Below are 14,697 nucleotides of genomic sequence, written 5' to 3'. Positions count from 1 at the left end.
AGTGAGCAGTTCATACCAGGATTATAGCCAAGTAAGGGATAACATTTACTGAGCGCTGGCTTGTGCCAGGCACCATCTAAGTACACTATAGGTTTATCTCAAGCTATCTTTAAAATAATCTGTAGAGGTAGTTACTAATATCATATCACATGGTATAGCTACAAAATAAAAGAGAGATTAGAAATCATATTCCTAATAAATAACAAAATTAGGTCAAAATTCATGTACTTCTGACTCAGAAGTCTGTTCTTAAACATCTTTTTATTGACTACACACACACACACACATACAGACAAATGCACACAAACATATATTTATTTAACTAGTTATTGATTAGGTGCTTCTTTCATTCTAAGCTATGCATTCAATTCTTTGCAACTAATCTGTAAATCCCTGAATACAGTGGAACTCTGTAACATTTATAGTCACATTCTGATTTTTGTAGAGAAAATAAAAATAACTTTTAAATAATGCAAATCAAATAGTCACTATGTGTGTTCTGATACCACTTCTTCTCTGGTACAATAGGGAACATACCTACAAACACATCCATCTACAACACTCAGAATGTCCTGTTATTGCTAGTGCTATAATGGCCCAAGGGAAAACATTTTATACAGACTACACAGAACAATTAGAAAGCCCTGTATTGGCCACATACCATAAGTTAAATTATTTCAGCTACATAATCAATGTCTGTGCCCAATACATTTGCTTGGGAAATTTAATTTTCCATGAGGCAGTATCGTTCTAGGTTAGGCTGTTAATAGTGTACTATATTTCTATTCTCATGCACACCACCATCCACTTCTGGGTCATTGTTTACCTATCTCCTTTCTGAGTGTGCTCAACAATTTACGTCAATGGGAAGGTCATGGGACTAACCTAAGTAGCAGGCTGACTTAACAACTTGGTTTCAGGTCAACTTACTAGGGCTTCAGCACAGTGGACCTTCACTGTTTCCCAGAAGTTCAGAAAAATGTTGCATCTCCCACTTTTTCCCAGACTATAGCTTCCTCAGTGCAAAGCAAGGAAAAGTAGATATGCAGCTACATGATTTATTAACCATACCAGAGTCTGCTAGGGATACAGGAGGTATGTATTACACTTGAAAATCTCCCCAGCTTGCAGGCTTAACGTAATCTTTATTATATTTGCCTATTTCCTTCTACTTTAAGATATCATTCATAACTCCCAAGGTATTCCTCTCAAGGGGGAGCAAAGTGTAGGACCATCTACATTTATTCCTTACTTAATTCCCATGTGTTTTTTTTTTCATTATTGAACAATTATCTTCAGTATGTGTCATTCTATCAGAACAATAAAAAGTGGAATATGTGCAGCACAGTCTGGATTGAGACTTTGAACTCTGCCAGCTAAGAGTTAGCTACCTAGTCTTGCTACTATTACTCCTACAATTAACAGAATGCAGATCGATCACCAAAGAACATCTGCAGATGACAAGCAGATGAAACATCATGTTAGTAGGGAACTGCAAATTGAAACAAGATATGCATCCATTAGAATGGCTAAAATAAAAAATACTAAAAACACCAAAAGTTGGTGAGGAGTGGAGAAACAGGAACTCTCACTCACTGCTGGTGGAAATGCAGAATGGTACAGCCACTTTGGAAGGCAGTTTAGCAGTTTCTTATAAAACTAAATATATTCTTGCCATATGATCCCGCAACATGCTCCTTGGTATTTACGCAAATGAACTAAAAACTTACATCCACACAAAAATATGCATATGAATATTCATAACTGCCCAAACTTGGAAGCAACCAAGATGCCTTTAAATAGGTAAGTGAATAAACAAACTGTAGTATAGCCAAAGGATGGAATATTTTTCAGCACTCAAAAGAAATGAGCTGTCAAGCCATGAAAAGGCATGCAGAAAACTTAAACACTTATTGCTAGTAAAAGAGGCCCAACTGAAAAGGCTACATATGGTATGATTCCAACTATATAACATTCTCCAAAAAGCACAAATATGGAGACAGTAAAAAGATATGTCTTTGCTAGGGATTTGGGAGGCAGAAGGGAGAAATAGAAGCAGCACATGAAATTTTCAGGGTAGTAAAACTATTCTATATAATACGGTAATGGTGGATAAATCTCTCTACATAGTTGTTAAAAATCCTAAGAATGTACAATTCTAAGAGTGAATCCTAATGTAAACTATGGACTTTGGTTAATAATAATGTAGCAATATTGGTTCATTAATCGTAACTAATTTTCCACACTAGTGCAAGATTCTAATAATAGAGGAAAATAGTGGGAGAATGGGAACATAAGGAAACTCTGTACTTTCTGCTTAATTTTCTGTAAATCTAACACTGCTTAAAAAATAGTCTATTAAAAATAAAACCATTTTAATCCAAGCATCGTTCTCCCATGCTACCCCTGCCCCCACCCCACACACCAACAACAAATTAGAAAAACAGCTAAAGCCCAATGCGTTGTCTTCCGCTCAAGAGCAGGGCCTGACCCCCGGGCTCCACGGCCAGCCTTCTCTGTCCAGTGGGAGGCAGCGCCAGGGATGCCTTCCACGGTAGTACAATATGCATGGCTGGTGAGGGGTGGAGGTAGGATTTTCAGAATCTTCTTGAGGTTCCTCTGTTTAGCTCCTCGCCAGCCATCTTCCCAGCGCCTCTCTCCCGGAGCAATGAATCCTGTCAAGAGTGGCCCCTACTCAGTTGTGGACTGTAAATTGTCCTTCTCTTCTCTGTTCTCTGTCCCACTCTTGTCTTCAATCTCCCCTTCCTCCCCACTGAACTTGTCATGGGCCCACTTGCTTGATTTTCAGAACATGAACCGGCGCTGACCCGGAGGTCATCATGCAAGCAATACTTCTTGCTTTTGGGTGTGTACTCTGGGTCCCACTCCTCTTCCCGGTTTCTTTTTTGAAAATTGTTGTTGCTGTTGTTGTTATTGTTGCCAAAGTAGTTGCCTCTGCCCCAGCCTCTTCCTCTGGCTCAAAACTGAAAGGTTCCTCAAGCTCTGCCACCTCCTCTTTCACTTGGACACAAAGTCTTTGGTCCCCAGTCTCGATTTCTCAAAGCCCGTGGTGTTCTCCCTGTCTCGTCAATGTACTCTTCTGCTTTGTAGGAGTGAGATGACTGAGAGGAAGAGGAGGAGGATCTGGACCTGCCTCTCACCCTCCGGTACTTCTTCTGCTTCTTTGATCCTTTATGAGTTTTCTGTTTTCTCTGCTGACCTTTCCCTCGAGTGGATGGAGTCTTGGGAATTCACTGATTCTCTCGATTTACTTCGTTTAAGATCTCTCTCCTTATGTTTTTTTTTTTACAACGTTCAATATCAAGGCTGAGATCAACAGGATCATCTCTATATTTTTCCTCAGCCTTGCAGCCAGATTCTTTGGGACTTTTCATTTCAGAGGATGCAATGGCATCTTTTTGGCTAGGTCCAATTATGCATCAGAAACAATAGATAGTTTACTTTTTGGTATCATTGCTCCAAGTATTGCCTAGTTTCCTTCACCCTTTCCCAATATGCTATTTTTTTTGTACAAATTTATACGGTACATGTGCAATTTTGATATATGCATAGATTGCATAGTGATCAAGTCAAGAATTTTAGGATATCCAACATCCAAATAACGCACATTGCACCCATTAGGTAATTTCTCATCATCCACCCTCCTCTCACCTCCTAACCTTCACAAATCTCCTTTGTCTATCATTCCACTCTCGACATATATGTGTACACATTTTTACCACCCACTTATGAATCAGAACATGTGGTATTTGACTTTCTGTGCCTACCTTGTTTCACTTAAGTTAAAGACCTCTCGTTATATCCACACTGCTGCAAAACATACAATTTTATTCTTTTTTTATGGCTGAATAGTATTATATTGTATACCTATACACCATACATTTTCATTGTCCATTCTTCTGTTGATGGACACTAAGTTTGATTCCATATCTTTGCTATTGTGAATAGTACTATGATTAACATGAGTATAGGTGTCTTTCGATATATTGATTTTTTTTTTCCTTTGGGTAGATACCCAGCAGTTGGATTGATGAATTGAATGGAAGTTCTATTTTTATCTCTTTGAGAAATTTCCATAGTGTTTTCCATAGAGGTTGTACTAATTTACATTCCCACCAATTGCGTAGTGGATATCGAGCTCTTTTCCATATACCTGTTAACCATTTGTATGTCTTCTTTTAAAAATGCCTATTCATGTCCATTGCCCACTTTTTAGTGGGATTTTTAAAAACTGAGTTGTTCAAGTTCTTCCAGTATATTCTGATAAACAGTATATTCTAATATCTGGTATACTGCAGATGTTAGTCTCCTGATGGATGAATAGTTTGCAAATATTTTCTCCTGCTCTGCAGGTTGTCTGTTCACTCTGTTGATCATTTATTTTGGTGTGCAGAAGGTTTTTAGTTTAATTAAGTTTCATTTATCTACTTTAGTTTTTGTTACCTGTGACTTTGAGGTCTCAGTCATAAATTGATTGCCTCAACCAATGTCCAGAAGAGTTTTCCATAGGTTTTCTTTTAGTATTCTTATAGTTAGGGGTCTTATGCCTAAGATGTTAATCCCTCTTGGGTAGATTTTTGTATGCAATGAGAGATAGGGGTCTAATTTCATTCTTCTGCACATGAAAATTCAATTTTCTTAGCACCATTTATTGAAAGGAGAGTTCTTTCCCCAATGTATGTTTCTGTTGGCTTTGTCAAAAATTAGTTGGTTTAAAATATGTGGCCTTATTTCTGGGCAATCCATTCTATTCCATTGATCTATGCATCTATTTTTATACTAGTACTATGCTGCTTGGGTTACTATAGCCTCATAATATAATTTGAAATTGGGTAATGTGATTTCTCCAATTTTGTTCTTTTTGCTAAGGATTGCTTTGGCTATTTGGGTTCTTTTTTACGGCTCCATATGAATTTTAGGATTCTTTTTCTAATTCTGTGAAACATGGCATTGGTATTTTGGTAGAGATTGCATTGAATCTGTAGATTTCTTTGGGCACAACAGTCATTGTAACAATATTAATTCTTCTAATTCATGAGCATGGGATGTTTTTCCATTTGTTTGTGGCATTGACAATTTCTTTCATCAGTGTTTTGTAGTTTTCCTTGAAGAGATTATACATGTCTTTAGTTAAATTCATTTGTAAGTATTTTATTTTAGCAGCTATTGTAAATTGGATTTTTTCTTGATTTCTTTCTCAGCTAGGTCTTTATTGGTATATAGGAATGCTTTTAATAGTTTTATCACTTCCCATTAATATATACTTTTTTGCTGTTTAGGTACATAGGAACTACATGCATGGGAACCACCTATTTGATTTTTTGATCTAAGTAACCAATGAATTCTGAGAACTAACTGTGCAATGTACACCAAGAAAGACAGACAAGATATAAACAGTAGTGTTTTAAAAAAACTAATTTAAATGATCACCTATGAAGTAAAAACAAAACAACTCATAAAACAGAAACAATTCTACTATGATAACATTTAACGCTGTCATCACTTGAATGCATTTTAAACTATCACTGTAAAGTTCTGATGAAAAAATTAGAAAAGATATAAGATATCTACCTTATGACTCATTGGCATCTCTATTTCACAGTCTACACTGTCTCTTGTAGTAGGAAAGATATATTTTCTCAAGTGCCACATGCTCAGTGCCTCCTTCATTAAGGGCCAGTCTAATGTGCCTTTACATTAATTCTAAGGGATCCTGTCCTATACATTCACTACACTGAGGGACTTCCAATCCTCTCTTCGCAAAGAAACCCCACTATCCAGTATTCTCATTCTAACTCATATCAGAGGTCAAGAAACTTGAATTTCTCCTAAAAGGACCTAAACCACAATCACTTGACCAATAACCTAGTCAGAATGTCTTCCCCCCACCATCAGGCTAGTCCTCTATACAGTAATAATTGGCAGAAGAAAATCTGGATTACGTGCCATCCTATTGTACTCTTAATCTCAGCTATGATTGGGGGCTGCCATCATTTTACAAACCAGGTAGTTGTGTATAATTTTCAGAAGGAGTGACCTAAGTTACCCTAATTTCATTGAAACAGTTAAAGAGTCTTAAAATTCCCTGAGAATTTGACTTTGTGATCCAACCAACCTTTTTTTTTTTTTTTTTTTTTTTTTTTTTTTTTTTTTTTTTTTTTTGAGACACAGTCTTGCTCTGTCGCCCAGGCTGGAGTGCAGTGGCGCGATCTCGGCTCAGTGCAAGCTCCGCCTCCCAGGTTCACGCCATTCTCCTGCCTCAACCTCCCAAGTAGCTGGGACTACAGGAGCTCGCCACCATGCCTGGCTTTTTTTTTTTTTTTTTTTTTTTTTTGTATTTTTAGTAGAGACGGGGTTTCACTGTGTTAGCCAGGATGGTCTCGATCTCCTGACCTCGGGATCCGCCCGCTTCGGTCTCCCAAAGTGCTAGGATTACAAGCGTGAGCCACCGCACCCAGCCAACCAATATATTTTTAATGAATTCTGAGCACTGATGGTGCTATGTAAATTACAAAAGAAAAAAAGACCAGACATAAACTGCAGTGGTTTTTAAAATGTATTTAAATGATCACTTACTAAGTAAAAACTAAGCAATGTGTAAAATACAAGCAACTATACTGTGACAGCATTTAATTTAGAAGTGATAGGAAACAATGTTAATTTCAAGAATGTAAAATATCAACTTTTTGAGAAATCCCCTGAGACACAATAACAAAATGAAGTATAATAAGTTCTGTTTACATAAGTAACCCTAAATTTGGTGCTGAAAACATTTTTATAGTCTTTGGTATGTGCTGTCTACACATAAGTGACAAACTAATAAAAAATATGTCTATAATAAAATAATTTCTTTCTATACTTGCTTTTTTGTCTTTCATGCTGTCATTTAGTTGCAGAAAACAGATAAGTATGTTAGACCAGTAAAATTTCTGCAAGTTATGTCATTTTTAGGTGAATAACTGGTAAAGAATGGTAAGAGAACTAACAGTTTTTGAATGTCTGCTGCGTTTAGGTCATGGCAGTACATACTTTCTGTTTATTACCTGTAGAAAAACCTCATAAATGCCTTCTTACTTCCAAACTTGTGTCATTGTTCTAAGGTGAAAAACAAAGCCAGGTTATTGATCTAACTTAACCAGTCAGGTAGAGGAAAGATGTAAACAGTGGTTTGTCTGATCTCAAAGTCTGTGTTCTTTCCATTCTAAAATGGTGTCTCCCTTATAACCTGGAGTATCTACTAGTCTGGTTAACTGTATCAATTCGTAATTTCTAGTGCATTTACTGGAAAAGAAAAGATGCTTAAGAGAAGGCTAATGCACATTATTGGGCTTGCTCCAGGTCATAAACTTAAATAGCTATTGTACCATCTGACAGAATAATAGCAATAATAAAAACTATCACTTACTGTACTTTTAATATGTTTCAGGTACTCTACTAGTACATTACATACATTACCATATTTAAACCTCAGAAAACCCCTATAGAATGCATCCCATTAATCCATATTGGAGATGAAGGAAAAAAAATTCAGAGAGATAAAATAACTTTGTAGGTAACATGAATAGAATATTTTCCATCCATGTTGCCCCAGATTGATTAATGTTGACACCCATGCTCTCTCTACCCTATTCCATCCTTCTCATTCATGAAATGAGAAAATGATGTGACATTCTGAATAAAAGTAAATTGTAAGAACAGTTTAAGTTCAAAACACTTGGGCTAGGATAATGCCACCTGATATTATGACTACCTGGAATGATATCCCTCTCTACTTTGTTAATTAAAGATAGGTAGAATTAAATGTTTTATGCAGAGTAATAAGTACTATTAGCATAAGTACACAAAAGTTAAAAAAAGATAACATTGTTTTTACTAAAGTTGAAGAACAAAAGCATAATTTTAATGCAATTACTGTGTAAAGGACACAGTGACTGTCAACAATGGCAATGTCTTGCATTACATGAATCCAGTTCAAAAGTGTTTAATGTGAGTATACTCCTTGACAGAAAACACATACTTGTAAATACCCTATCACCTGAATTCTAAATAATGGCTATTATGTACATGTTTATTGGATTTCAATATAATTTCATCATTATGAAAATAAATTCAATTAACTCATTAAGATATTTTTGAAAATATATCTACGACAGAAGTTGATAGAAGTTTATGTATTCAATATTTTTGTCTGATTAATGCTAAGTCTGTTGCATTTTGCTTAATTCATTGGCACTCTTAATTTGGAATTGCCAAGTGAATATAACTAACCATAATTATTATAGAAACAATCTCATATGCTAGAATAATAAAAAGTGCAAATGTCCCTGTAATCCCAGAACTTTGGGAGGCTGAGGCGGGCAGATCACCTGAGTTCAGGAGTTCGAGACCAGCCTGTCCAACATGGTGAAACCCAGTCTCTACTAAAAATACAAAAATTAGCCCAGTATAGTGCCAGGCACCTGTAATCCCAGCTACTCAGGAGGCTGATGCAGGAGAATAGCTTGAATCTGGGATGCAATGGTTGCAGTGAACGGAGATCACGCCACTGCACTCCAGCCTGGGCAAAAGAGTGAGACTCCATCTTAAAAAACAAAAAGTGCAAATGCCATTAACACTTACTAGTAACAGTAGTTATTCATCTTTCAGTGATATGAATGCTATGCCTCGTGTGTATGAAATATGTTTTCCAATTATTCAAAGATAAGTTATCTTTGAAATGACCGTGATACAAAAGTGCTGCAAATCTTAACTTTTATATATTATTTATTTAATTAATTTTTAGAGACAGGATCTTGCTCTGTCACCCAGACTGGAGTACAATGGTGTAATCATGGTTGACTGTAAACTTGAACTCCTAGGTTCAAGCAATCCTCCCACCTTGGCCTCTAAAAAGTTATGGTATTACAGGTGTGAGCCACCCTGCCCAACAGACTTCTATATTTTAATAAATAAATTTTAATATCTTAAATTCTGGGGTTTTCCTCCTTATAAAACAACAACACTGTAGTAGAGAGACTTACATACCACTTATTAAACTTTATTGATACTATATCTTTTCTACTATCTTGCGTTTTATTCAATCAAGTTTATATCTCTATCTCTATACCTAAAATGTTTCCCAAAACACTGTGAATTATCTTACCAAGTTAACATACTTGATATTTTCTAAAATATTTCAGAATCCCTAGCCTTTCTAAATTTTTAAAATACTTTTTGCCACAATCTCCTTAATAAAATACCTTCTTAATCTAATGTATCTTGTCATTTGCCTTGTACCTTTTCTGACCATACTTTCTTAGCCTGTTCCTCTAGATTTTCTCCCACTTTGGCCGTTTATATCTCAATATTCTCTGTGAAATATCCTGGCTCTTCTTTTCAATATTTTCCTTGCTTTAATGATCCCTCCCACTCCCATGGATTGAAATATATATTTATTGAGTTCCATGCTTACACCTTTGGCCTAACTCCTTCTCCTAAACTGAATCACCCATTCACTAATTTTCCCATGAGATATATTAGTCTAAATATGTCATTGCTACCTCAAGCTCAGTATATCTGAATTAAATTGATATTCTTCTTAACAACACTAAGAAATCTGTTCTTCCTTTTTTCATACCTGTACCTCCATTACTGGCTACAGGCATAATGGAAACCTTGATGGCATTTTCCTACTTTCCCTGGAAAGCACTGTATCTCCTGCACCCTAAACCTAAGCTAACATTGCTTCAGTGTGACCTCAAACCCTCTTCTACTCACTCTTCACTATAACTTCTATTGTCGGAGTTCTGTTCCCCTTTGTCTCTCAGTCAACAACTCACGTCACTGGCCTTCCAGCTTCTAAACTCATCTCTCTTCATTCTAGACAAACAAAATATCACTCTTCTGCTCAAAGTTTCCAGTGGCTACCACCTGCTTATAAGTTAAACTCCAATATCTTACCGTTGTTTGAAAGTTTATTGATAATCTGGTCCTATCTCACTGGATTGGCATGAAATCTTTTCATTGCTATCCAACATCTTGGGCTTGAGGTGCAGTGTACTACTGGGACTTCCAGATCTAGGAATGCTGTTGTACTTTTTCATTTTTATTTTCTTTCTTCTCTCTGCTTAGAATGGCCTTCTAGTCCTTCCTTAGTCAAAATCCAACTCATCCTTCAAGACCCAGATCATATATTAAATTATCTTTGAAACCCTTCACACCTCTTTTATCAGTCAAGTAACCTCTCTATTCTTATAATGTTCTATTCATGTGTATGGTATGCTATGTTGTAATTGTGTATTTATAGTATTGTTTAATTGTGAGTTTCTCCTAAAACCTATAATCAGTTGAATAATAAATTTTTTAAAACTTTAAATAATTTTTCTCGAGAGTTTCTCGAGAAATGAGTTTCTCAAGAGCAGGGATGACAGTATCCCATTCAGTCTTTACCACAATGGTTACATATTTTAGGTCCTCAATAACTCTTTGTTGTGAGTTGGATTAATAAAGCATATATAGATAGATACATATTTAAGATTGCATATAATGTATAAGTAATTATTATTGTATGTGAATATATTATTGTATGTGAATATATAATACACACATGGGTGTATTATGTATACACATATGTGTACAGTTGGCTCTTGAACAACATGATTTGAACTGGGCAGTTCAACTTACATGCAGATTTTCTTCTACCTCTGCCACTCCTGAAACAACAAAACCAACCCCTTATCTATCTTCCTCTTCCTCCTCAGCTTATTCAATGTGAAGACAATGAAGATAAAGACCTTTATGATGATCCAGTTCCATGTAATGAATAGTAAATATACTGTCTCTTCCTCATGATTTTCCAAATGTCATTTCTTTGTCTCTAGCTTACTTTATTGTAAGAATATAGTATGTAATACATATAACATACAAAATATATATTAATTGACCGTTCATGTTATCTGTAAGGCTTCTGATCAATAGTTGGCTATTAGTAGTTAAGATTTGGAGGGGTCAAAAGTTATACATAAATTTTCCACTGTGCATGTGGGTCAGCACCCCTAATCTGTGCATTGTTCAAGGGTCAACTTTATATACCCTTATTTGTTGTATATATGTATTTATGTGTGTATTTATAATATATGTATCTGACATATGTATTCATATATATGAAGCACTTTGGGGGTCAAATGGGCCCTTAGATGTCATTTTATCTATTTAATGAATATTACAAAATAGAAAGCGAAGAACCAAAGTCATTAATGACTTTACCAAAGTTCTACAGCATGTTAGTAACATACACAGTTTGAGTTCCTGTCCCAGATCTTCATCCAGTGTAACAACTTTCACTACATCACTTTAATTCAATAATCTCACCATTAATCTGATTCTCTATAATCCTCTTTACCAAGACCAAGCTTACCCTATTGGAATAGACATTTTGGAGTATCTCACCTCTTTTCTCTTCCAATTCCCTTCTTCCCTGTTTATTTTCATCAAGTGATACACACATAGTGATTCTGTAACCTCTAAATTTTCATTTATGGTATATCCTTTTTCTTTAAATATTCTCTAGTTCTGAGAACTACTTTCAACTCCATTACAAACATATTAAAGTCTCCTTTCCCTCTGATAAAAAATAATAAAGAAGTCATTATTTTGCTTTCTAATTGAATGAACTATTTTTTAAGGTGTCATCACATGTACATGCAGTTGAGAAAACTAAGGGTCAAAAGTTAGGTGAACTGCCAAAATTCCTATAGCTGGCAAGAGCTGGGACTGGCACTGGAATCAAGGTCTCCATACCATTGTTTCTGAGAGCTTCCCACTATTTTAAGCTGTTTATTGGCTTGTGTTCCTTCCGTGACATTTATGATGACATATATTAACACCTCAGATGCTGTACAGTGAATGTTGGCTGGACTGTTTTCCATCTGAATTATTGCTTGGCTCTTGTTACTTTGCTAGTATAAATTTCAACTAGGCAAGTACTAGTTTATCTTACACTGACTTACCTAAGAAGCTCTTCCCAAGCATCCATATGATACCATTTAACGGTAAATTATAATTTGATTAATGTTTGTCATTATGAATGTGTTTTTAACAGGTAAAACCCTAGCTTAGGCTAAATTAGAGATCTTCAACTCTTTGTTTCAAATTGAAATAAATTAGTTTTATTTTATTTGAATTCATTACTCAATGGATCTGCAAACTTAAGATGTTAGCGAGAATAATCTTGCTTTTAAAAATGTGTAAGTGTTTCATGTAATATTCTAAGACAAATTGTGTACTTTGACTTTAAATACGTTTCTGTTTAATCTCCCTACTAAATGTCTAGATAGCTGCAACTTCTTTAAAAATTTCAGATATCGATATTGATGCAATCGTAGAATAAATTGAGCTGTCTCTTCAGCAGTGGTACAGAGATGGGTTGAAGCAGGAAGAGACCCACTCCCTGAAACTTGTTTGCAACCCCATGACGAACACATACTTTCCCTTTCAACTACAACATTCTCTTAATGTTTGGCATGACCGAGTTATTCTTAAATTACCCCTAGCTCTAAGCAACGGGGATAATCTTTTCCCACTTTATTCCTACGAACATGTGAAGTTTTAGGTCCGCTAAAGAATTCTCAATGTTTTTTTAATGGACAGAGAAAGTGAGCCCGCAGAAAAGGGGTTAGTAATGCTTCACTTCGCATTGTTTTCCTGCCTGTCACGGCCCCCGCCAGAACCTCCAAGCACTTTGCCAGGGGGTACTGATGGGCAGTTAGTAGCTGCTATTGTTGGGTGGTTGAAAAACAAAGCAAAATAATTCTCAAGGAAGGAAGGGAAAGTTTGAATCCAGACATCCTCAAAGTTGTACACTTTAAAAATCCTGCGATTCGCTAGTTAAGAATTGAGTTTTCAGTCTTTCCGGAAGGCTCACTGGAGCCCCATTCGCCTTTAATTGTTGGAACCGCCCTCACTTGGCTTGTTTCTGGGTGTCCCACATAACACAAAGCTAAAGTTAACAAATTCAACTCTATATCCACAAATGTCATGACAGCGAGCATATTGCTTGCCTAAACAATAAAGACCGAGGCTAAACTCTTTGCTTGTTCTTTGCTAGAAATGTGTTTAAGAAACTCCTAGTAGAATGAAAATCCAGAGGTTAAAAATATTGCACTTCATTATGGAAGTGCAGCGTTGCCCTCATTATGGAGCTGCGAGAGAAATATTCCAGCTACTCACTGTTGCCTCTTAGTTGTCATGCTTTTCTTTCCTAATTGCATCGGACATGACCTATTTGCTTCCTAAGAAATCATACTTTTTACCTTAGGATCCCAGCATAACCGAGCCATCCAAAAGCACCGGGGTCCCTACGGAAGCCCATCAGCTCCTTAATGTGCCCCCAGATGTGAAGATGGGGAAAGGGTAACTCCGTCCCACTTACCAGTTTTCCACAGATAGAGGGTGGGCACCTCCGCCTCGCCCTGTGCCGCAGCCCTGCCGGCGGCACCCGGGAGCAGCAGCAGCAGGAGCAGCAGCAGCGGCAGCAGCTGCAGGACGCCCCGGCGCGGCCCCGCAGCGCCCGGGCTCCCGGACGCCCAGCGCCTGGCTTGCAGCCCCATGCCGCCCGCAGCCACTCCAGGGTCCAGAGCCGTAGCGCGCTCGGCAGGGAATTTTTCTCCGCTCTTGGAACGTCTTCCCAAAGAGTACAGAAAGCAAAGCTCTTTCCTGCTATTGTTCGCTTCAGATGAGAAGGAGGGAGAGTGCGTCTAACACCAGGGAACAATAGCGTCCGCGGTGGTGGCCGTGGCCGCCGCCGCCGCCGCCGCCTCTGGCGGGGATGCTGCTGCCGCTGCCATTCCGCGCAGAATGGCAGGTCCTGGCGGCTCCGGAGGCAACTGTCCTCAGGGGGCCCCAGCTGACTGAGCAGGTCTGCTAGGTCTGGGAGGCAGCGCAGCCCCCGCCAGCTGGAAGGGGAGGAGGGGGGCGTGAGCCCAAAGGAGCAGAGGGGGCTGGAGGCAGAGGGAGGCGAGAGCGCTAGGGCGAGAAAGGGAGCGAGCAAAGGGGAGAGGGGCCAGCCAGGCGACACCCAGTTCCGACATACCCGCCTAAAGAACTCCTGTGCACATGGTGCGATGAAATATGTTTGGAAGGATGCACCAATAAAAAGAATCATCACCCGGCAGATTTCAGAATGACAAATAACAGGCATTGATATTCACTGTCATCCAAGGAGTCAAACGCTAGATCTAGTGGCATGTTATTCTTAGTACGTATTTACACAAAGCATCAGTGTTTATTATCTATTTTTAAGCCATGGCTTCTGAATTACTTTGTGTGGGGAGCAGTATTTGAGATCAGATGTAAAAACACGAGAGCAGAAATGTTTACTTGTAAAAATGTACTTAAACACTTCTTTAAATGTTGTTTTCAACTTAATCTACTCTCAATAAAAATATGAGCAATACTGATGCTCTGTGACAAATTAAATTGTCTTTTAATAACCTTTAAAACTGAATTAGTATTTAATGAGTATTTCCAGTGCTACCTAATTACATAAATACAATTGTACAAAAAAAAACCCTTAAAATTAAAATTATATTTCAGGTATAGAGTTCTGTCCCTTCATCTACTTCTTTCTCTCAAAAATATGCTACTTCTAAGTATTCAGATAGTTATGAGTCAAATTAAAGGTCAAACTGAGTCAGTCAT

The 14,697-nt window shown here is 37.4% G+C and overlaps 1 protein-coding gene across 1 annotated transcript in view; it reads right to left on the bottom strand.

The window, feature by feature from the left end:
• Nucleotides 1-13,928, bottom strand: part of THSD7A (thrombospondin type 1 domain containing 7A) — a 496,180-nt gene extending 482,252 nt beyond the window's left edge. The window contains exon 1 of the mRNA XM_015134011.3: nt 13,430-13,928. Coding sequence (XP_014989497.3) covers nt 13,430-13,607 — 178 coding nt within the window. The 5' untranslated portion in view covers nt 13,608-13,928. The remainder of the gene's footprint in view (nt 1-13,429) is intronic.
• Between the last annotated feature and the right edge of the window lie 769 nt (nt 13,929-14,697).

This window comes from Macaca mulatta, chromosome 3 (genome assembly GCF_049350105.2).
Source record: "Macaca mulatta isolate MMU2019108-1 chromosome 3, T2T-MMU8v2.0, whole genome shotgun sequence".
NCBI lineage: Eukaryota > Metazoa > Chordata > Mammalia > Primates > Cercopithecidae > Macaca > Macaca mulatta.
This window is presented reverse-complemented; position numbering and strand designations above follow the sequence as displayed.